Raw genomic sequence first — 24703 nt, forward strand, 5'->3', positions numbered from 1 at the left:
TACACTAACACACAGACATCAACCCCACTGCCCAGGGGGGCTGTAAAGAGCTGTGTAATTAGTCCAAGCAGCTGGCTACAGGTAATAGGGAACATCACAAATACATGGAAGCAATACACAAGGGTCAGGGCTGAAGCTGTTGATGCTCATGGAAGCCAGCAAGAAACAGGCAGTGAAGTGCAAAACACCACTTTGGGTCACAGGCTGCAGGTGGGGGATGAAAACCATCACTGTTTTAATGAACAGAGATAACTGCAATCCTGCACACGCCAGCATTCACATAGAAGTAAATGGCTTCCAAGCAAAAAGCATGGTGACTGAAACCACCTCTGAACATAGCTCCAGGCTCAGGGTTGTTCTTACTAAAACCACAATAGTTCTCACTATTTCCAGTAACTCCTTGGAAATGGTCATGGCTATTGCTTGGCTGGACCATCTCTTAGTAGTGCTTCTACTGCTGAGCAGCGCATGGATAGAGAGATGCTCCTGATAGCTCCCACTGCTGAGCAAGCAAAAGGGGCTGGTTTCATGCAGGATCTTCTCCCTTACACCACCCCAAGGAGCATGTAATAAACCTTAGCTTGTGATTGTAATGAAATAACTTGATTTTCCTTGTTTTCTGTTCCAAATGAGACCTTCACATGGTTCCCTGGACCCCAGCTGCTCGCACTCCTTTGGAAAGCTCACTCTCTGGTTTGCCCTCCATCATACAAAGGCAACAGCTTTCCCCACAGACAAAAAAGGGAACTGGAGCAGCACACGTCTATTCCAAGCACTTCATTTCAAGCAATGATGTGAATTAACTGGAGAGAATCCAGAGGAAAGCAATGGGAATGATCTGAAGCTGACAATGAGAAGAACTGTGATGGCTTATTTAGCCACAGACACATTAATTGCATCAGACCTTGGCTACACATAGAAAAGGGCAAATAGTCACTAACTAACACTATAGATTATGGGGTCCATTTAAAATACCTTCAACAATGAGGCTGATAAAACACTCAGGTGGGCTGCAGGCAGACAGCCATTACCCACATAGGGTTTAGGTACATGGATCCTGCCCTGGAGGCAGCAGGGTGGAATAGACCATTCTGCTGCCTGCACCCAAAACAGCAGCAAAAAGACACCAGTGTGGCTATTCCTACACAGCAAAGCCCCTGGAGAGACAGAAGAACCCACTTCTTCCTCTGTACCAATGCATTAAAATCCCCCAAACAATACTTCAACTCATTCATAATGGTCTTATTCCAGACCTTGCCTTAGCCTGAAGCTGGTAACGAACGCCTCATACGGCTGCAGAGGGAAATTCCTGGCTTGCATGTGTTTGATGGAGCACATTCCCTACAGAGTTTGTCCCTCTTACACAGAAACTCTTGTTTCTCTCTATTCCCAGGGCACTCAGTGTGGAAACTTGGGGTTTCTTTCCATGAACAAGTGTGCTTTATACAGGGACCAGCATCCCCCATGCCAGCCCCTTCCAGCTGCTGTGTGCTCCAGCAGCTGAGCTCCTTCTGTCCCTCCTTCTTCCACCTTGGAATTTGCAAAATGGGGGAAAACAATAAAAATAGATGCTTTGTGGTTTAGCTCACACACACACACAGTTTCATGGCTGGAAGTCTGGGATTATGTGGTACCTCTCCACCAGGAATGAACGGGATGGCTGCTGCTAAAGGATCCCAGATCAGAATGGTTTGAGGTGGAAGGGACCTGAAAGCTCATCCAGTCCAGCCCACTGCCATGGACCCCTTCCACTGGAGCAGCTGCTCCAAGCCCCTGTGTCCAACCTGGCCTTGAGCACTGCCAGGGATGGGGCAGCCACAGCTTCTCTGGGCACCCTGTGCCAGCGCTGCAGCACCCTCACAGGGAAGAGCTTGTGCCTAAGAGCTCAGCTCAGTCTCCCCCCTAAGAACCTCTTCTACTTTCACACACAGAGCGCACACAGGAGCCGTAATCAGCAGGAAACTGGGCTGGAATAGATGGATAATCTAGGATCTGTTATTGAACAACTCATCTTTTCCAGACCTGGGAACTCCAAACCCCATGGCAGAGGCTTACTGAGAACACCAGGATTTGCACATGGAGGGGGAAACACATCTTGACAGAATGGCACTTGTATCTTCCTAATCCTCTCAGCTGCTACAGAACAATCAGTCCTAAAAGCATTGTGGTAAATAATTATCAGTGATTACTCTATAAAGCAATCAATGGCTTTTACAAGTAACTTCCACTTCTGTTTAATGTATTTAGGCTCTTGCAGAATCATCTATTACCATGTTAACTAAGCAGATAATTAGCTACAAGTGGTATTTTACTGCAGCTCCATGGAAATCACAGGGTTTGTTCCACCGAAGCCTCTTTTGTGTTCCAAAGGTTGCGCACAGCAGCGATGCTGACAGTTCTGGACCATTGCACTCAGAACTGATTGAGTAAGTGGCAGCTCCCCCATCATTATCAGCAAAGACACAGAGTGAAGGTGGTTTTACAAAGACATTGAGGTTCCTACAGTGTTTTCTGGGAAAGGGAGGATGTGACAGACTCCCTAAACACAATTTTTAGGTCAAGTTTCCTATATATAAGAAGAGTCAGGACATTTATCAGAAAGAGAATCATTCCTCTTCCTTATCCACAGACCATCAGAGTCAGCCCTGCAGGTTCTCCCACCCTGCCAAACAAGCTCCAGTCCTGGCAGGAGGGAACACAGCCTTGCTGACATGGAAATGAAGCCTTCCAGACTCACTGTCACCACCTCCCCAACTCAGGAATGCCCCTTTCACACACGAGTCCCCAACTGGCTTTAATAAATGACAGCCTTCATTGAATCCCTACATGGACAGTGGAGCGCTGCCATCACTGCTACACAGATGAGACCACAGGGAGGCTCTGGGTTGGGTTCTTTTCCAAGGCTTGTCTATTTTGGGGGGTTCCAGCTGAGGATGTCAAGATTTGACTGTTCAAAGAGTGAAGAGGATGGAAAATATGGAATACCAGTGACAGAGATGATGCGATCATGGTTGAAGCACTGAAGAGCGAGGAGATGCAGACACACGCTGCAGGACAGGCTGTTGCTTTAGGGATGTGCACACTGATTTTAACCAAGGAACCACCACAAGCATTCCTGAGAGCAGCTCTTCAGGATTTCAGCTCACACAAGAGTCAGCTTCAAAGGGGTCCCCCTGCATCAGCTGGGGCAAGAACTTGACAGTGATTCAGCAGCCAGCATCCCAACCTGGCTTGATCCCACCTTTTCCATGCACATAATCTGGTCCCAAAGGTACACTTGAGAGCCTAGCCCTGAAGGCAGTGCCAGGGAAGAAGAGATCTGCTGGTGCATCATCACTGCTGGAATCTTTTCATCAACTGCACATGAATCCTTTGAGCTCCTGCTTGCAAAGGCAGGAGCAAGGAACACCTCCAAAAGACAGTTCTGGCCCTGGACACACAAAACCCCTGTTGAACTCAATCTTAGGTAGTTTATTTGAGCTACTCTGTACTAGCAAAGGGTATGGAGAGCGGGGTCTGATCCTACTCAAACCAGCTAAGCCTATTCTTGCACATTCATGCCAGCAAGGAACAGGGCCCTCTTAACCTAATGTATACTTCTTTTCCACCATCCATTCAAGGTATTGCCCACATCAGATGAAGACAGTGTTCCCTCCTCCTGAAGCGTGTTCGGACCCAAAGGAAGCTAAAGCAAAGTTCCAAGTATAAAGATGCATTTACCTTTGCAATGAAGTCCAAGAAGCAGTAGCACCACAGCAGCTGAAATGAACTGCTAGGGCCTTAATAGCAAGCCATGCACCATAGGTGTCAGCTTTTTCCTTTCTTAAGAGCATGATCATTTGAGTCTTTACCCAGGAAACACACACATTCCTTCACCAAAACACACTGACTTCTCCTTAAAATGCATAGGAAAAGAATCCTGGCATGCCTATGGGGAGAAGGATATGTTGAGGTCAATGAAAATGCAAATACTCCGATGGGAACCAGGTGATGGAGCACCGTGAAGATCAGTGAAAGCAGGATTTATAAACCCTGCAGGTAGCTACAACCACAACAGTTTGGATGCTTTCATCAAAAGATGCTGGAATGGAAGGAAAATGGGTTTAAATGCCTTCCTTCTGCATCTTCCTGTCAATGAAGGGACTTCTATGAAGAGAACATAGAGAAGATTTTGTTTCACCCCTGAAAGCTTTAATGAGGACGAAGTATTACAGCAAAGAAGTGGAGATCCCACCTGGCACATGCAGAATGTGTGGGTGTGCGTTTAATGGCTGCATCTAAGCTTATCACAGGCAGAGGAAATGAGTAATCCATTCTTTAACCCAAAACACGCGACAGAGACCACAAAGGGAGCAGCATTTCCAAGAACTCCTTTGCTCAGAAAAACCCCAACAAATGGATAGGATTCCTTCTCTAAGCTCTGCTCCTTAAGAGAGAGACTGCCCCATGTCCTGCGCTATCATAATGACCTGCAGGAGGGAGAAAGGAACCAAGCAGCCACCAAACAAGCAGCACAAGGACGAGGGGGGGAACAAAACTAGTCAGGCTGGCTGTGCTTCCACTGCCCCATTAGCAACCAGGTCTGTGAACAACTGGGTCACCTTCAGTTCATGCCAGCAATGATTTCAGATCCCAGGCACTGCGCTGGCTTTGCTTGTGCCCTCAGCTGTGCTTCTCTAGAAGTCCTCATTCATAACGTGCTCTGCGGAATGCAGAGAGGAGAATAACCCCCTGGGTAATTGGGTTGCAATCCATTAGCTGCCAGCCAGAGGGGAGCTTCTTTCCATGAATTTCTTCTGCTCATGCCCACACATTGCAGAGCTCATTGTTCCCAATGTCATGCTGCAGAACAAATCGCTTTGAAGGTTAAAGCCCTATTGAAATCTTCTGGGTGTATGTTACACAGCTGTTCCCTTCTTAGGGCTGCTGGCCACAAGAACTGCTTGAATCCCAGCGGCAAGCAGCAGATCACATCTGGATAATCATGTTCCAGTCAAAGAGGCAGCAGCCAAACTATGTTTGCAGTTATACATCATGAATTTTTATGGCTTACTTATCTGTACACGTGTTCCTGCCATCCTATTCTCTGCTCAGGATAAAACTTCATTACCAGAGATAAGCAGCCTATTGCTATAACCAGACATTGGGCCAGATCCTCAGCTGCACCCAGCTGGGATGGGGAAGGGAGGAGGGAAACGGTGACCAAAGAGAAGCCAATAACAGCTCATCAATCCTGGAGCTGGTTCCATGCCAACCCCAGCATCGCTCCAGGAAGGCCATGGGCTGCTCCAAAGGACGCCAGCTGGCTGCAGCCCCAAAGGGATCCTGCCAACAGGGCTTGTTGAAGCCCAGCTTGTGCCGGCTACAAGAGTTGCCCACTCTCCAAGGATTGCTAGAGAGAGGGTGGCACAGAGTCATGGAGGTCAGAGAGTCCCAAACTCCTATCTCCAAAACCAACTCCATCTGGATACTGCAGCTGTGAAGGAGCTGAGCTGGAGCCTGGGATGGGTGTTTGGAGCTGCAGGCACACACTCAGTCCTGCTCATACCAAAGGATGAATGTGGAAAACATCACAATCCCACATCTACTCCGAGTAACTCCAGGATCAAGACTATTCTTGCTATAATTGGGAATGTTCACTGACACAAGGATGCTCCCAGGAGGAAGATTAGCATACCAAAACGTTGGCCTAGATAGGGGCTTGGTTAAGAAGCATTCTTTGATCTTTCACAAGTAAAAGCTGAGTTTTTCAAATGCTATTTATATAGATACAATGGGATGCTGGCTGGCAAATGCATTTACATACAGGAGATCTTCAAGATAGCCGGAAAGTCAGGAGTTTCACTTGCCACACACCATACAAAGGCACAAGATCTGCCAACAGAGAAAGCTTCCCAGGCTCATGTTATCCATCAGGATCTGTGCTCATCAGTATGGGTTTGCTTATAATTATGCAGAGAGTATGAGAAGAGAATGAACCAGACAAATCTCCTTAAAAATACTGGTCCCTAAGGACCAGTAGGAATATTCCTACTTCTATATCTCACACCTATACCATTTAATGTTTAAAACCCAGTTTCCCATTGGAGACTGTGGCTATTGTGTTAAACTAAATAAACCAGCTTTCCAAATGGATTACCAGGCAAAACATGGACCATTTACATGCAGTGTCCATACAAACTACTTAGAGCAGGGGAGAGGGAGTTAGGGTGACTGTATACACTGCACTGGAAAATCTGGTCACCTTTCTAGACTGAGCTTTAGACACAACTCAAGGCCACCTCCATCACAGCAAGAAACTACCTGGAATCTGACTGAAGCTGCAAGGAGAAGCCATGGAGCAGAGCTGGGATTTTCCCCCCTGAATCACAGAGAATGAAGCTGCTGTAGGCAGAGGGCATTTGGGAATGCACCAGTCTGGTACTGAGAAGGAGCCGGTGACCACAGGAGGTTTCCCTCCTGTTGCACTCAAGGAATCTCGCCAGGAAACACGCTCAGGCTCTCCAGGGTGACAGTAAATGCTGCCTCATGGCAAGCAGAGAACAAGAAGTGAGGCTTTACTGAGCTCAGACCCATCTCCGTTCAGCCAAGGAAGCAAACTTCCCCTCCCCATAAAAACCTGGGTTTAACCAAGGAGAAACAAGAGCTTTTGCTAAACTCCAACAGTGGAAACACACTTGGAACACTTCAGTATTCCAAGATACAGGAGAATAACAGGGGAGAAAAGTTCAGTGACAGTTTTGGAGAGTCAGAGCCTGCACGCTGCTCTACGAGCAGAAACCACTGCTGTAAGCCAACAAGCTACACAGTACTACCCAGTTCCACACTGGAGAACAACCCCCCCATCACTAGCTCAGGAAGAGAGCACATCCAGACACTGATCTGAGATGTGATTTGTTACAGGCACAGGGAAAAGCCTCTCAAACTAGTGTTGAAATAGTTTTACATGACAGAGGATGAGTGCAAAGATCACTATGGGACAAGTCCTTCCTACTGCTTCCAAAAGCAAGCCTGTGAACCCAAAGGACCAGCTGAGAGTAGCACAAAGGGCAGCATTTTGTCCCATACCGCTGCACTTTAAAGCTACCTTTAAGTGCAGGATTCATTTAGAATCACAGGGAAGTGCTCTCCTGGACTTATCAGTAAGAGCTGCCCAGTCTTCAAGTGTTCCATGTCCTTTTCCTTCCCCTTCTCTGTTGGAATGGGCTCAGCCAGCAGGTACTTCATGTCTCAAGCAACCTGTGGGTTACCCCCACTGCTGCTTTCCAAATAAGCCTGAAGTTTGGTTTGCACAGTTCAGACAGAACCTGGAAAACCAGTACTTAAAGCTTAGGGAACAAATGGTGCTGTGTGTATTAGAGAAGTCCTTGTTTCAGTGGAGACTAAAGCCTGAGCTGCTGGGTTTCCTTTCTCCCCCCCCCAGGCTCATATCCAAACCCCTCTCAAACATAAACTGTGTAAGCTCAGTTTAACATCAGTGACCTTTAATTCTCCACAAGTGGCTTCCAGTGATCACCCTGGCATTATTCCTATTGGATTTTTCAGTTCCCTTGGTTGTCTATTAACCATTAATTGATGGCAAAAGGTGCAGTTTCTGGTTTATGCTTTAAAAGCATTAAACAGTTTGTGATGCAGATGACAACACAGGAAAAAAGGAGGTTAAAAAGCACATCTTTGGGTCTTTCTAAAGACCAAGCAGGTAAGCAAGGCAGTAAAATGAAAGCATTTACTCACAGGATGCTTGTCTGAGGTGGGATATCGGGGATGGTTTCCAACATCAGATGCATGCATCTCACTGTGGTCCTGAAGCAGAGGCAGCGACTAGGACAGGAGCAGGAGAACCTGGGCAGGAGGAGAAAGCAGAGCAAGCCTGGCAGAGCAGCAGGTTTGAGCAGCATGGTGTGTGCTGGAGTGTATTTGCCTCAATCCTGAGCTGCAGGGAGCTGATAGAAGTTTCCCAGCGCCGAGGTCCAGGAGGAGGGGACTCATCAGCATGTGTTTGCAATTAAATCAAGGCAGTTTGACAGACCAGCCGCCCACCCTCTCTGTGCCATGATGTACATCACTGGAGAGCAGGCTGATCCCACCCCTCTGGAATTAAGGCGCTGAAATACAAACTCCAGGCTTTGATTTATTCTGTCTTCCTTATTCCTGACAGTGAATGAACTCCTCACCTATCTCCTCAGGCATATTGGAATGCACCTTCATGGACAAGGGGCACCCTGCTTCCAGGGCTGGGATAGGACATGGATGGGTCAAGGTATTTTATGCACACTGCAAACTAAGGGTAGCATCTTCTCTAACAGCCTGTCAAACACATCAGGCAGTGAGAGCTTCAGGATAGAGTCTGTCTCTTACTACATGTGGTTGTAACATCCAGCAATAATAGGTTTCCAACCATTGATGGGATGGGGAATGCTACAGAAGTGATTTTAAAAGGGATAAATAACCTGCAAAGAAAGACAAACCTCTCACTGATCTGACACATTGCATAAAGTTTCTCATGCAGAGTAAAGGCTGATTCATTTCAAAGACCTTTTAGGTAGTAGAATTTCTTCCTACCAGGATGTCATTTGGAAAAACAACAGGATTTTGGAGAAGTTAAAGGCAATTGAGGGGCAAAGAGGGGGGGGGGGAATAATGAAACCAATGGAATTTGAACTCTAGGAAAAGCAGACCTCAGTTCCCTCCATGGGGTTATAAAATCGAGACACAAAAGGAAGCACTCCTTTCCAGTTACATTAATCACCTTCTACTGTTATAGGGAAGCTTAGAAGGAAACCAGCTTGTATTAGGTTTGAAGTTATCCCTACACAAGATCCTCAATGTGTGGGGTTAGGAGTGAGGCATTAGTGCTCATTAAGACAGAAAGGCACCTGAGGAATTCCAAACAGGGCACAATTCCACGTTACCTGGAAGATTAAACGAAAGCATCCCATCAACCCCACGTCTGCTTCAGACTGTAAGCTACAACGCGACAAAACAGCAAGAACGGCGTTTAAACTCCCCCAGCTCTCCCTTCAGCATTGGCATTTCAACATTGGGTAGTGCCGAGTTTTAGGCTTTCCCTTACAGATTTCATAGCATTAGATGATAAAATACCTCCATTCTCCCCCCGCTATAAAAGCGCTTTGCACGGCGGCCTTCCTGCATCTCCCCCTCCCGCAATCCGCTGCGGTTTTGTCCCGACATCCCTTTGGAATCCCAGCAAACTCCTCCCCGCATCCCTAAGGACCCAGCTCATGGTTTGGGGCAGAGCATCCTCTAGTGGCCACCCAGCCCTCCCACAAACACAGGCTGTGTAAGGCTGAGTTAACGCTTCAGCCTTCACCTAACGACGGGCGGTCGAGAGCCCATTGCCCCCAGGGATGGACACCTTTTCACTCCAGCCTGAGAAGCGAAGCGCATCAGAAGCGCATCCTTCGTGTACATCAGGAAAGACAACGTGGATTATGGTGAAGTCTTCCAGACTTTAGCCCCGTGTTCCGGATTGCTCCCCATGGCACTCACCTCTTCCCCAAACACACGGAGCTCTGTTAGGATAGGGCAACACAGCTACTTAGGAGCTGCTATGTAGAGAAGTATCCATAGGAAAAGAAACAAAACAACTCTCTTCAAGCCATGCTTCAATGTTTAGGAAAGCCATCAACATCTTCCCCAGCACATCTGGCCACCTCACAAATACAAAGCTTTCGCCTTCTGCCTCCAATTACATCCCTGTGTATAAACTCTAAGCTCTAAACCATCTGCAAAGTAATAATCCCTCCCAGGTTTATTTATGCTGCTAGCAGGAGAGCTGGGCTAGGCACCAGGCACGGTTCTATACGTACTGTCTTTGGAATCTCGCTCCAGCGCCTGGAAGGATTGATGGGTATCTCCCCACTGCATTGGAGAAATGGGCTCTGCTAAATAGAAGCAGATTTAACGGTGGCCACACAGGGAATAGCTCGAGTGCAAAGAGGCAAGTTCTGCAACCTACACATTGACTCAGAAGCAGATCTTCATGTGAACTTGAACCATGGCTCTTCTACCTGCTCTCCCCACATGACGAATGGGATGCTCATGAGATGTTACAGCAACCACCACTCCCTTCCTCTCACATTCCTTTATCTTATTTTCCATCAACATGATGAATTGTTTAGAACGGGGTGTGCAGCTCTGAGCAGGAACCAGCAGTTAACTCCTAAGCAACAGGAATGAAAGCTCACACTTGTGTTCCATGGTTAAAGAGCTCCAGCCTCTGCTAAACAGACCCTTTCACACCCAGAGACTGCAAGGAGACTTTGGGGTTGGTTTGCAAGTGTGGGGGTTTTCCCTCCCCAATCCTTCTTGGTTTTACCTTTAAATTCCCCTTCACTGGAGCAGATCCCCTGAGGAGCTCATCACTACTTCCCAGGGAATTAACCTTCCCTATTTTACCATGGAGAGAACATAAACCTTATCTGACCAATTTAACTTACTTGATACCTTTTGTATGACACAGCCATCACTTTCCAAAGCAGGAGTTTTCCAGCAAGCACCATGTAAAGGAAAACATTAACTCAGAACTACCTCATGTTACACTTGGTAAAAGGACATCATACACACAGGTGAGAGCAAGGAACACATCCTACAGGCAGTTATCTTGTGCAATAGAGGTGACCAGATACAGGTATCACTGTTGCTAACTAAATGTGTCATGATCAGTTTATTCTCAACGCTAGTGAAATGGAAGCTTTGAACACCAAATCTGCCTTAACTAAGCACTGAAACAGAGCACAGGAGACAAGTTTAATGCATTCTGCATTGATACAGAATGCATTAAACTCCTGACACGTTCAACAATTCCTTGACGGACAGAAATGGACTAAGTGACCTCTTGGTATCCAGAGGTCTAACATCCAGGTAAGCAAACTCCCACTTTAACCATCTTAATATGTAAAACCTGGATCAGTTCTACATGGCTAATCTCAAAACACATCTTGCACAATTCCATTACATAAAGGTTTATGGGCAGGTTTCTTTTGAGAGATTATATTCTGAGGGGTTCATCTAAAACTATGTGCCTGCACCATGTAATTAAGTGCTTTCCCTAGCATCTTAACCTTCACTTAAGGAAATAAGCACCTACCTACAAAGTATCCCAACCACAACATGATGCAAATCCATGTTAAGAAGGCTAAAAAGTCTTTACTGCATTTATTGATACAGAAACACTTGGGAATAAAGGTTCAATTGCATAACACTTCTGCATGCCTCAGGCCAATTCATCTCTAGTTTCTACACAGAGATTCTTCCACTTATGATGAAAGCTGCTTGAAGTTTATTTCTCTTTGCAGATTTGCTGCTGTACTGAAACCTAGAGAGAGTCAAATACAATTCAAGTGAAGACTACTTGGAACACAAAGGGAAACAGAGCAGATAAGAGTTGCCAGACAGCTTATAGACTATACAAGAACAGTTACACTGCAGTTAACTCTATGGATGCATACAAAATAACAGTGCAAATGCTTGTGCACAGGGAAGATGTATTTACAGTTCCCCTTTATTTACTGACTATAAGAAAATGCTATTTCACGATATTACACAAAATCTCTATCATGTTTGTTTGGATTTGTGGGGTTTTGGACAAGGGGTCAATTTGACAAGCTAGAACATAGATCGTATATATATTTATTCAACCTTATGCAGGAAAAATAGTAGTATTTTATTTATCTACAAAAATCTAGCAAATGTAATAAAAAAAGGCAAATCTGGTGAAAAAAAATCTCAAAGTATCTTTTAGAATTGAGGGATAAAAACCAAACAGGGATAAATGAAAGGGAATTCTCCCCCAACTGGCCAGCTTAGCAACCACCTCAGCATGGCTCATCAATACAAACCTGGAGTTCAATGTCATTTCTAAAGCAGTTTCTTCCAAAGTGTTGTAATTAAACTGAAGGATGACCCTGCACTTTGTAGGGTATGGAAACTGTGCCACAGTACAGAAAGACACATACCTGGTATGATGGCCATTCAGCAGAAACAGCTAACAAAGGCCAGAGCCTTTGGGGAAGCACAGAGATGTATCACACATGGATTATATTAAACCGCTATTTACCACCATAGTCAGGATTTTCATCTGGAGAAAGAAATCCATTGCAGTTGCCAGAATTACAACGTGGCTCTTTGCATGTTTACAGGAAACCATCAACTCAGTGGCCACAGAACTGCCCCAGAAAGAAGTTAAAATCTGAGGGAACACAATGGCTTGGGTACCATTTGAACCAGAAGGAGACACTTAGAAAACCAGAGGCAAACCAAAGCCTATGGGTTATGTGCCAGCAGCCACACAACACCACGTTATCAGATGATGTTCTCAAACACACACAAAAAGCCTGTTAATCAAGGAAGAGTTCTCCACCTTAGACATACAAGTTATTCCTTTATTTCCAAAGCCACACAGGAACACTGTTTATCATTAAGCAAGTTGTGCAACTCAGTATCATGAACCGAAAACCCAGCGTGTTTTTGGGAAGACAGTTTTAATTCATTCCCCCTCCGAAAATGAGGAGACAGCATAAAACAATAAAAGATATCCAAGTGATACCAACTTAAGTGCTTCTGATGGGGCAACACCTTAACATAGCTTCATTACCTACTCAGAGCAGGTTTCCACAACCTCCCCTAGGTTTAGGAGTACTTCACATCACTACAAGCCCAAGGGTTTCTCTCTAGCCCTTAGTAGTTTAGGTAGATTGTTTTCAAATAGGCTGAACTAAGTAAAACTTCCCCTTGTAAACATGGTATCTCCCTCCATCACAATCCCAGGAAGACTTAGGAATAAAAATGAGAGTTCACATCCACAGAATTGCATAGTGTAAAGCCCTTCTATACAAGCCTGTTGAAGCATTTACTTAATAGTTGCAGGAATAAATAACCTACCAAGTCAATCAGCTCCATTCCACCTACAGTACACAGACCGTGTGTGCTCAAGTTGTGTTCAGGCCACCTTGCTACAGCAAAGCCACACACATGAACACCCAAGAACAGCACCAGTTTGGCTTTCTAGACCGTTTTCAGGTTCCTCAAACAACTACATTCAGCTGATGTACCAGGACACAAACAACTCTGCTCACAGTGGCACTCTGCACTTCACTGTTCAGCTCAGCAGATAGAAGTTCTCTCACACAACAGCAAAATCCACTGACACTGCTTTGACAGTGAGTTCTCACAAAGCCACTGCTCTAGCATCACCTCTCTACCCTCTTCCCTATTCAGGATTACCCTGCAAACACTCCCAGAGACAAAAGGTCACAACCCTGCCTACCCCAGCATCCTGTCACAGACAACAAGCACAGCAATCCTGCACTTGCCTCCATTGCTACAAAAAAAGCCAAATAAAACTCAACAACTTTGCATATGAGACTAATTCATCAGAACAAGAGTCTCCCATTGATAAAATCAGTATTCTGTAAAACATTTCTACCTTCTATTGAAAAATCAAGTTTCATTTCTAAGCAAAACCGAGACCAACCAAAGGGGAGCCAATGCCTTCTTTCTCATTCAAAACCTGGATGCCCCAAGGGTAACGCCAAGAATTCTGTTGTGCTTTTTCAGATTACTGGAAGAACTAAGATTTGCCAGGTCAGTTTTTACTAATAATCCTCCTTCTCCATTAAACACACACCATGGAAAACACATGGCACGTTTAGTGGGAGAGAGCACAGACAGCAAAGGTCTTTGGGGAACCGCTAAGAATATTAAGAGCTGCAATTCAGTAGAGCAGCCACGAGATTGAGAGGATCTCTGTGCAGTTAGTTCCAGGGACTGAAATCCTGCTTTCCATCAGCAGCTGAGCATTTCACCAACTTGCTGCCTCAGTAATCCCTGCTGTAGGATAAAACTATAGCACACAACTGAGAAGAAAGAAGAAACTCAAGTAAAAGCTATAATGTTTAAGTATACAGCAGCTGCATCCCCCAGCTAGCCTACTGCCTTGGGTGGTCGTATTAGCAGGCAAGCAAGTGGCATACATTTGTCAAGCCCTAAGTAGTACTTTATTTTCTGCCTACTTCCAGCCTTCTAGAAGGAGGAAATTACTTCTCCCTGTAATAAAGCAGGTAATACTTCAAAGGATCAGGCAAAGGCAGACTCAAGACCTTCTCCCTCAAAAAGTTTACAGGGGGATCTGGCTTTAGTTCCGAGGGTTTAGTTTCTTCCTCTTCTTGCGTGTCATCCTCGATATCCTCACTGTTGTTGTTATCATCTGATGGGTTGGAGATCCGACTAGTAAAGACCTCTTTGTCCAAGAAAACAATGGCTTCCATGCGACGGCGCCGCACACGTCTTCGTTTGAACTTTGAGGGGCTCTTGAGCCCGTTGCCACTTTTGCCCATTGTTTCTTGATGGATGAGTTTCTTGATGGTTCCACGGATGGCAATGCGAGCCAGGTCCTGCAGGCTGCGAACAGCCACTGGGGCTGCAACAAAAGGAAAGCCATGAGCAGATATGGGGAAAATCACCTCCCAAAATACTCGCAGGAAAAAGTTGTATTTGCTCAAGTTAAATCAGGCCACTTGCATTCCCTGCTGTGATTAGAGAACCAGCTCTATTCAACCCCTGTCAACTCAGATCAACTGGGTTGTAACTTCCCAATCAAAATTTAATCACCCGTTTCTCTCATTAATGAAGAAAAAGAATGGGATGAAAGAAGTTTGCTATTTTCATATCAAGTCCCCACAATTACTTTTAAGATATAACATCTTATAGATTATAAGCATGCAGACTTAGTGACTGAAACTGTGACTGTTTAATAAAGGTATTTTCCTCCTGTATGTAACTAGACCTAAAGCCTATTTAACTCCTCCATAAAATCATTTTTCTATTGTGAAGTTCCTTCAGCTTTGCCAAGTTCCTCACTTATAAAACATGAGTGCTATTTATGCTCTTCAAAAGCTGCTTTGGCCTTACTGGTGAAAACAGGCTGGAAACCATTTGGTAAAAGTAATTACAGAAGCACACAATAAGTTATTGTATTAAAATACCTCCCACATTAATGGGCTGGAAGACTGTTCTGTCATCTGCACTTACTTGCTGCCAGCCCATAAATGCACAACATAATTCATGCAGCATTAAAGGACAAAATTTATTGATGCACACACATCCATGTACTGAAATGAATTATAACTGAAACAAAACCCCCTGTCTTCTACTGACAAGTCCTGTGACCTGAAAGAAGGAACTAGGGAAAAGTTACATGTAATATATTTACATGTAATATATAAGTACAGGTCTCACTACAAAGCCACCACATGCTAAAATGTGCTTGATGGACTTCATAGCACTGTACAGAGTGCTACTGAGCTGCTTTTTGTCATGCAAAGACACCTTTCCAGAATAAGAACAAAGCCCAACTAATCTCTTTATGGAAGTATCTCTGTCTTCATGTGTTCTTAAGAGGCCTCTCTACACTCAAGGATTAATCCAAAGATTGAGGCCACTGTGTACAACGTGTATTTCAAAGAGCTAACCAAAAATTGCACAACTTCATCCCTCAAGCATTCCAGGCTCAGGATAATTCTGAATTGCTGGGCGGTGAGAGCCTTTGAGTAGATAGGTTTGTTCACAGGTACTGCTGGTGTATTTGCCATCACTATGGCACCATGCCTGGGAACCATAACAGTACGTAATTCAGGCTGTCTGCATGTGCAAAAACAAATTACCAAACATCCCACAAAGTTCAGGTTTATTTTCACATGAACTAATTGGTATTTACAGTCTATTTTATGCAATTCTGATCCCTGCACCAGGCCTCACCGATATCCTCAAAGATGAATTGGGATGGAACACAGGATTTAAGCAACTGTTCAAAGAAGAAAGCAATTGAAGTAATTTGCCTTGGAAGGATTCAGAGATGTTACATCTAAGGTGCAGCTTATAGCCAAACAGTAGGAGAAACCTCCCCCACACCCAAGAATGTGTGTACTCACGCAAGTGAACAAGCCTTGATTTTCCTGAATCTGCGTGGTTAGGCTGAATCAAAGGAGCAAAAGAAACAGCAAGAATCTTCTTGGTTTCCCAGGCAGAAGGACCAGTGCGAGTTATCTTTGTCAACTAAACCAAAACAAAGAGATTATTGTCCTTTGTGTGAATTGGAGTTAAGATTTCTGAACAAAAGCAAAATGAACAAATGGCTTAGAACTCCTTAAGGGATTAGACCCGAGTGATTTCATCTGTTGCAATGAGCACGGGCACTGGCAGTTTGAGTCACCCTGCTTTCCTAAATCATCCTCAGTTCTGAACTAGAACTGCTACATCTGACCACTTAGAAACTGTCAGTCACTGAAACATCCACTCTTGAAGAGCAGATCACTGGGTTTCTGTTCCAGCTCAAATCTCTTACACTAACTCACTGTACAGTATCTTACTGGGAAAAAAACCTCTGCTCATCAAAACTATCCTGACAGAGGCAGAAGGTCTGATACCTACACCTCAGCCACTCAAGTCCATTAGAAGAATACACCTTTACACTGAACAGATCATCTGAATTACCATCCTGAGCTCACACACAGGGCAGTTACCCACCTTTCACTAAAAGGAATCCATTGACAATAGTAAATAGGGACAACTTGCTCCTTCATAGCCGGTCAGGGTGTAGTATTTTGTCATTAAGTACAACACTAGTTTATATGACTCGAGCAAAGATTTGCAAACACTTTTCTGCAGCATGAAAGTGAGTTGGCAATTAGCAACAGATTGGAATATATGGGAGACCTGCAGAAGTATGAACTTCTTAGGTATTATGAAGTGTGCATATATCAGTTTCCACTCACAGGGAGAAGTGGTGCCCTCAATGCTTGAACAGCTACTGACTGAATAGAGATCAGGATTAAGAAGAACTGAAAGAAAAACATGAGTAGAAAAGCACTCAACCTTCTCTTCTAGAGGCATGACAAGAATTCCCCCAACTTTCAACAGGTTCTTCATGTAGTCTTCATGTTCCTTCTGTACTCCAGCCCCACAGTAAACACGGTCATACTGAGTGCAGTCTGGAGAGATCTCCAAGCAATTGCCAATTACAAAAGATGGCTCACAAAATTCAAATCTGAAAAGGAAATAAAGATGTGCAGCACACAAGAATATCACAAACCAGTAATGAAACCCCCAGTTTCACAAAATTTCTCCTCTAAAGCCCATAAACTCTAGACCACAGCAACAAGACTCAAAACCACAGAACAATGAGGTAAGAATACCTAGATGGAAACCTCCAAAGGATAATGTACAATTTCATACTTGACTTGCATGTAACTCCAGATGGGCCATTTTCAGTCACCCAATGCTGACTCAGTTATAGCATGCAAATATAAAATACAAGACCTGCAGTTCCAAGGGTTGAAGCCTTTTAAGCATCACACCAGGGTGGCTTTGGCATTTTCAAATGCTTTGAAATGGCTTTCAGATGTTGTGGGGAGCTATCACCTGGTACTTCTGAAAGTTGCTTTGCTGAAGCCAATGGAAGTTTTGCCATTAGCTTCAAAAACTGTGATTTCACCCTTCATAAGAAGAATTTCTGCCTGTAGCATTTCTGATGTAGTTTAGTAGAAAAATGAATGATTCTATGATGCTTCTTATTTTTTTTACATGCTCCAAAACTACATAAGGTTTAAGCCCTACATTTAAGGGCTGATTTTGATAGAAGTTGAAGAACAGATCCATTCTTCTCCTGCTATCTTGAGAGGCAGCTCAATATAGCACCTATCTATTCCAAAACACTTGCTGCAGCTTTCTGCTTTTCCAAAGCGTGCCACACATTCAGAGCAAGCAGCTAACAGTGCCTGCACACGGTGTTCTAACAGCATCACCCAGCAGACACTGCTCTCAGCAATGCCAAGTTTCCAATCATGTCAATTCCTGAATTCAGCTCACTTTTGCTCCATAGCTGTATTTGTCTGGAGGGAGGAAAAATAAGTATTCCCTAACACATCTATTCAAACAGCAGTGGAAAAAAGCCATGTGCAAGCACCATCCATGCTGAAAACTGTGTCTGCTGCTAACATCAAGAAAATACAGCTCTCTCATTATCACCTTTCCAGTCCAGCAGCAACAGCACAAGGCTGAGTAAATTCCAGCATGCAATGACTTTAACTCTCTTCCTTTAATTCTCCTAGAAGAGGAGGACTCTCAGGTACCCAGAGATACTTTACTTCCCTGTTTGAACAAGCTGTGAGACTGATTCCAAAATATGACAGCTACAACTTTTATTGCTGAGGTTACTCTTGGCAATGGTTATATTGCTGAAGAAATATTACTTATGATAGCAGCAAAAGGGAGATCTGAAGAAAGAACATAAATCAAATTCCAAGCACTTTTAGTACCACTAAAACTACCATCATATTTTAAAACATCATTTTTCTCCTCAGATACAACCTATTAGGCCTCCACAGTTCATATTTCTCTGATGCATGCTCTCAGATCACAAACATAACTATTGCTGTTATCTGCAAGTTTCAAGTTGTACCTGTAACAGCATTATTTTAAAGCAACCTTCTTTGGCTCACTCTAAACTCTGCAACAGCAGCACTGCAGATTCCTAACACTCCCCCCCAACACACATCAGCTTCGAAGGTCACACACTGCAGCTCAGCCAGCCTAAGGAGCCAGAATCCTCAGATTACCCTGATGCAGAGCTGCCACACAAGAGCAAGAACCGCCAGGACTAAAGCCAAACACACAAAAGGAATCCAAACAGGCATTCCACGTTCTTACTTGTCAAAGCTGTCACTTGTTTTAATGAAGAAGTCCAATTTCTGCTTCGCATATTCGATCACGTCGGAATGAAGCTCCACACCGTGGTTAACACCAAAAGGGCCTGCAAGTTGAAAACACTAGGATAATATAACAGGCATGAACATCAGGATTGAATAGAGTCTTGGTTACTTCCTACAACAGATTGCTCCTCAAGGGTCAGCCAGTGCTCATGTAAGGTCAGCTACTACAGTGGGAATTGCAACCCTATACCTGCACTTTCTGGCAGCACGAGGCTGCTTTGCACAATTGATTTTGAATCATTTGCTCTTAACTCTGCAGGAAATTCCTCTGTGGGAGAGAAACACTGATCCTGCTGCTGTAAAACTGATCACCTGGAAAAAGTGCCAAAGCAGAACAGCCTGCATGCTTCAAAAGTGGGGTTTTTTCCTGAGGAATTTATTATGTTATTTTTATACCTCCTTGCTGATATGCTAAAGTCTCCTCAAAGGAGTCAGGAACAGTCACTGCTGTACCTCATTTAACAGCAAAAATACATTGGAAAACACAGAGGTTGTACAGCCCTCATGCTTTTTATTTAGAACTGACTTGATAACTTTTCCAGAAACATAAAAGCCTTGGAGTTAGATATCAGCATTCCAGGTAATCTCAACAGACCAGCAGAAAGCCCCAGCTGGGAGACTGGGAGCAAGGCTCTATCCTGACAATAAATATTTCAGCAGTTAAAATTCCTGACACTCCCACAAGAGGAGAATATGTACCCAACAGTCATTTGCTATCATCTATCCCAGCAGCACAACTGCTGGCTGCAATACTTAGGGGTGAACTGCAATTGTGTAATTGCACTTTGATGCTTTGCCTTGTGCCTATGTGGCCACAAAGTCAGTTCTGATGCACTAACTGCTTTCCAGAGACTATTCCCACCTGTATGTTGCCAAGAGTTACAACAGGATCTCAAACATGTTTCAGTGTAGGCAGGACAGTGTAAAAACAAAGCACAGAGCAGCCATAGTTACAGCTCAGCTCAGGAGCAGGAGTGCCTCATTTAAAGGGCAACAAACCCAAGTTTGCCTTTAGTACTGCAGGAATCCTGTAGCCATCTGTACAATTACATCCTTGCTTGTTCTGAACTGCCACAGAAATCTAGATCCCACCCAATCCCAGGGAGAAGGTTGTAAGAATCCAGATAAACTGGCCACTTGGAATCATGCATTCTTCACTTTCCCAGCTACCTTTTAGCTTCATTACATGAGGAATGCTTCATTCCCAATTTCAAAACTCTTTAACAGGAACAGTTAACATGACTGAAAAGGTATTTACCCAAGATGAGTCCAACCATAGAACTCAGGTAACCAGTGCCACTGCCAAGATTCAAAAACGACAGCCCTGGTTGCAGATCCAAAGCTTCCATCACCTCAGAGTAAATGCACGGTGCTGAGAGATGGATATTTCCATGCTTCCATGCCAAGTCCTTGTAGGCATTTTCTTTGAACTCTTCCAAGTAGTAATCTGCTCGATCAATGGCTCGGAACGCCTGTTCCACCAGTTCTGTCCTGATGTACTGTGCCTCCTTCAGGTTATCAATTAATTCATCATTATCTTCTCCTGCACTCACTGCACCTCCCATATTCAAGGGCACTAAAACTAGAAGAGTAATAAAGAAAGGTGAGGTATAGAACATGCACTTCCACACTGAATTATGCTGCTGTATATGAAGTACTTTGAGACACCTTTGGGCACTCTAAAGACCACAAGCACCTCAGTCAAACTATGAAAACAAAATGCAGCAGATCTGGCATCTGGTACCTGATACTAGTGGGGAAAACCACAGTACACAAATGTGCCCTGCCTGTCTTCAAACACTACCAACATTTTACTAGCACATCAGCTTTTCTGCTGAACCCTTTATACAAAGGATTATTCTGGCTCCTATGCTTTGAGGTCATTTTCCATTGCAAATCCAACCAACAGCGCAAGTTTGGCTTGGCTGTTGGAATTCTTGCCGCATGCAGACTTTCTATCTCTAACAGTAACAAGGGGAAATTAAGAGACTAAGAAGCAGAAAGAACCAGAAAACTCTCAAATAGCATTTCCCTGGATATGCCTCAGGGTGCTGATTTCACTGATGTTAAAAACCCTCTGACCTAGAGCACAGCCTTGCTTACTTTAGCAAATGCACTTTCACACAACTCATCCTTATAGCCTGGGCCACCGTCATTAAGAAAGCACTTAACAACAAAGCAACTGCAGAGAGAATTCCCACTGAAGCCTGTGGAACTTCTGAGGTCCTCTTAAGGCCTGAGAGGACGTAACTCCCCATTTGGAAGCTCTTCAGTGACACAGATGTATGAATTACAAACACTTCTTTCTGACTTCACCAATGTGATCATCTCCAGCAACATATCCAGGCTTGCTGCTGTGGGGCAGAGAAAAGCAGGCACCTCCCCTGACTGTGCATCACTCTAAGCATGGCTATATGCTTCCTGTAGTAAAGTATCTATAGGTTTTAAAGGAAAAGGTACAAGGGAGAAGAATGTAGAATGTGCTTGCCACTCTAAACTAATCTCTCTCTTCTTCCCTTCCCATATCTTAAACATAAAGCCTTTTCAGAATACACAACGTGATTTCTGTTAAGCATTTATTTACTATGCCTTTCTCTGCTCACAATAACAACCCCAGAAACAGCAGCTTTCGAGTTCATTCCTGGGATCAGAAGATCTGCCTATGGCTAAATGGTTGGGTTGATTTGTTACATTCAGCAAGAGCAAATTATACACTTCCATTTGCAGAGGAAACAAGGAAAAGCTACAGGAGTCTAAGGAAATTTCACAGTTCTCTCTATGTATTTCACAGTATAATAACACAGTTATTATATATAACACACCATCCTGATTACCTGTAGGGACACAGAAACGAGGATATACTTAGGCAGGGAACTCAAGCCAGTTTTTTAATACATTCATGTCTCAAACACACCAATCCACTTCCACACCATTAATAAAACCTAAAGGAAATTGCTACCCTCTCCTTCCTATAGTTACTCCTTCATTTTCTCTACAAAAAAATGACTGTATTTATTATTTCACAGTGGAAATGCATCCAAAGTTGAAGGCTTAGGCAGGTTCACCAGCCCATTTGATTCTTTCTCTTTTTCCCCCTCCTCTTACATACACAACTCTTTGCACCTGCACACATGAGACTGCTTATCTCTTTAGTCAGCCTGTTTGCTATAACATTCTGCATTGAAACCTTCTGTTCCCTCAGGGTGTTGATTCCCTTGACCTTCCTTTGTCTATTTGTTCTCAGGCTTACTTCTTTCTCCCACTGATGCTCTTTTTACTGTTAAAAGCCTACGCTTTTAGCTATAAAGTATAAACAAGTTGTGTCTCTAACAGCATTCCACTTTAGATCCCCAGCAAACTTACTGCTGTACACAAGCCGCACTGGAACAACTGGTCCAACCCCGTTTGGGCTCAGCTTTATAATCACCAACAGTTTTTCCTATGTTCTACAACACAGAAGGCTTTTTTCTAATGAGACCAAGAAGTATCCAAGTCATGCCAGGTGCCAGCTTCTTTTGAAGCACTTTTACTCAACACTAGCTTACTTCCAACAAAATACATGTTTTAGATGCCGGATACAGTACTCTGATGGTTAAATGACTTGGATAACTCCTCATCTTTGTTTAACCTTCACTTCTCCCACTGGAGGCTGAAACAAATGAGTCAGACTTACTTTTGACAAGCCTTTTAAAACCAGACCCTCTCCCTCCACAATCAGCCCAGCTGCGCTTTTCACGCTTCTAAGCAAGGCACCGACTGCCACGAATATGAGCAGGGATCAAGGTGATCCTTCACTGGTCACAACGCAGGGAGCAAACCAAGCAGCCCCTCAGTGCTGAAGCATCCCTTTAATTGCACGTTACCATCTTCCCCTTTAAGAGAAACAAAGCAGAAAACCAAACAAGTCTGACATGAGAAGCTGCATTCAGGCTCTGAAACAAAACACTTGAAACTAACACAGTTTCTTGCAGGGCAAACACGAGCAGATGCACGGGGAACACTCAGAACAATACACAAGGCACAAACATGCAATTCTTTGCCCCACCAGCTTTGCAGGGTAATCCCTGCTCTGACATAACGTGCTCCAGAAGGAATAACAAAAGTGAGGCTATTTACTCATTAAAACACAAAGTTACAGCGGGCACAGATTTTAATCTGATCCCTTCTAACCCCCTAAGACAACATTAAAAAGCCCCACGCCACTAAGCTCAACCACTGCAGGAGTTACCATGCTATTGATAAGGAAAGCGATGGAGAGATAGGAATGAAGCGAAGGAAAGCCTGATGCTGCCACCCCCACCCCAGTTTAACTACACCCGGGTGTCCCAGCTCTCCGCAATGCCCGCTTAACGGGGAGGAGGTGAGGCCTCCAGAAGGGCCATGCAGGACCGGGGACCCCACTGCCTGAGGGGGGCAGCGGCCTGAGGAGGCGGCCGAGGTAAACAGGAGCCGGGGGGGGGGGGGGGGGGGGGGAGTGCTGCAGCGGCCCGGTGAGGTCGGGTCGAGCCGGGAGCGGCCGCACGGCAGCGGACAGGGTCTCCTTGCCCTACGGGTGTACCTGAGCGGCGGCTCGGCTCGGTGTGGTCCGGTACGACCCGTTCTGCTCCGCTCCGCTTCAGGATATAGCCCCGGCCCTAGCACCGCAGAGCTGTAAACACAGCCCAGCTGAGCGCCGGCCGCGGTACTACGCATGCGCAGCACGCACCACCACTGCGGGATGGGGGGGGGATGACGGGAGGGTACCATTGCTGTCCGCGCTGTACCACGCAGCACCGGCGCTGAGGGGGGAGGACTGTACCACTGTAACGTGGAGGGGGGAGACGGGGCCGTGGCCGAACGGGTCTGGGGTCCGGCGCAGGGGGAGCTCGGGGTGCCCCGGGAGGTCACTGAGGTTCAATAGGGATTGAGCAGTTTATGGGGCCTGCTCTCAGCGGGGTTTGTGTATAGGGCCTACATACAGTGCTACAGAGCAGGTCTTAATGCAAACGACAGCACTTAACACGCTGGGCCTGAGGCTTAGAGCAAAATACAGCCCGGCTTCAGTATAAACTGGGGCTAAATACACCCTAGGTCAGCAGGCTGGGCTTAAATAGGGACCAGAGCTACAGAATGGGGCTAAATACAGCCTAAGTCAGCAGGCTGGGCTTAAATAGGGACCAGAGCTATAGACTGGGGCTAAATACAGCCTAAGTCAGCAAGCTGGGCTTAGATATGGACCAGAGCTACAGATGGAGCCAACAGACCAGGCTCTAAACACAAGCTAGGCTCCTCTCTAGATCGATGTGATGTGGCTGAAGATGCCCCTGCTCATTGCAGAGGAGCTTTGAAGGTCCCTTCCAACCCAAGCTATTCCATGATGCTCCAGCTGCAGTTCCTCTTGTGCAGCAACTTTTACCCCTTAATCTGTTATCCCGGAGGTGCTGCTGCCGTTGTTGATGGGCTCAGTCTTGGCCAGTGTTAGATCCATCTTGGAGCTGCTGGTATTGGCTTCATTGGACACTGGGGAACCTTCTAGAAGCTTCTCACAGAAGCCACACCTTTAGCCCTTGCTGTGCAACCCTGATACAAGAGACCATGATGAAATAGAGACCAAGACTCTCTTCTTCCCTCATTGGTCCCATTCCATCCCAGTGTGGCTGTTTTCCCCCCACCCTGCCCTAATTCCCAGCTCCCAACACAGGGCTGCATTTCCACACCTCCCTTTCCAGCTCAGCACCCAGTTCTCCCAGTCCTCATCCCCTTCAGGACACCTCCACAGCAACCCCTGCTGTGACAGCACATCATTGTCCCAGGATCGGGGGCATTGGGTGGGTGGGATTGGGGTGGAATTGGGGGTGGGATGGGGATGGGATTGGGGGTGATGGGGATGGGATTGGGGGTGCAATTGGAGGTGGGATGAAGACTTCCCAGGGTAT

The 24703-nt window shown here is 45.2% G+C and overlaps 2 protein-coding genes across 4 annotated transcripts in view; both read right to left on the reverse strand.

Moving 5' to 3' along the window:
• Nucleotides 1–9154, reverse strand: part of LOC101870831 (peroxidasin homolog) — a 43035-nt gene extending 33881 nt beyond the window's left edge. The window contains exons 1-2 of one of the 2 annotated variants that reach the window (XM_034067106.1): nt 9103–9154; nt 7735–7842 (exon numbers count right to left, since the gene is read on the reverse strand). In XM_034067106.1, coding sequence (XP_033922997.1) covers nt 7735–7787 — 53 coding nt within the window. In that variant the 5' untranslated portion in view covers nt 7788–7842; nt 9103–9154. Of the gene's footprint in view, nt 1–7734; nt 7926–9102 lie in introns of those variants that run through there. The other variant, XM_005146797.4, reaches the window with a different exon arrangement.
• A 2009-nt stretch (nt 9155–11163) lies between these two features.
• Nucleotides 11164–23468, reverse strand: PCMTD2 (protein-L-isoaspartate (D-aspartate) O-methyltransferase domain containing 2). 2 transcript variants are annotated; one of them, XM_031047007.2, is made up of 7 exons: nt 23347–23468; nt 22462–22660; nt 20047–20370; nt 18727–18829; nt 16894–17065; nt 15951–16074; nt 11164–14440 (listed from the first exon to the last, which is right to left on the reverse strand). In XM_031047007.2, the coding sequence occupies exons 3-7, from the start codon at nt 20351–20353 to the stop codon at nt 14058–14060; spliced, it is 1089 nt and encodes a 362-aa protein (XP_030902867.1). In that variant the 5' UTR covers nt 20354–20370; nt 22462–22660; nt 23347–23468; the 3' UTR covers nt 11164–14057. The 2 variants fall into 2 exon arrangements, with proteins under 2 accessions (XP_030902867.1, XP_005146855.1); XM_005146798.3 differs by lacking the exon at nt 22462–22660 and having other exon boundaries at nt 23347–23460.
• Nucleotides 23469–24703: the final 1235 nt, after the last annotated feature.

The sequence above is a fragment of the Melopsittacus undulatus genome, chromosome 10 (assembly GCF_012275295.1).
Source record: "Melopsittacus undulatus isolate bMelUnd1 chromosome 10, bMelUnd1.mat.Z, whole genome shotgun sequence".
NCBI classification, from domain to species: domain Eukaryota; kingdom Metazoa; phylum Chordata; class Aves; order Psittaciformes; family Psittaculidae; genus Melopsittacus; species Melopsittacus undulatus.

Excerpts from the sequence above, each read along its gene's own strand:
- PCMTD2 (XM_031047007.2), bottom strand. The coding sequence starts at position 20,353 with ATGGGAGGTGCAGTGAGTGCAGGAGAAGATAATGATGAATTAATTGAT. Across the intron at positions 18,830-20,046 it reads TATGGTTGGACTCATCTTGG|GCCCTTTTGGTGTTAACCAC; the intron begins GTAAATACCTTT and ends TTCAACTTGCAG. Across the intron at positions 16,075-16,893 it reads TCATGCCTCTAGAAGAGAAG|TTGACAAAGATAACTCGCAC; the intron begins GTTGAGTGCTTT and ends GTTTTGGTTTAG.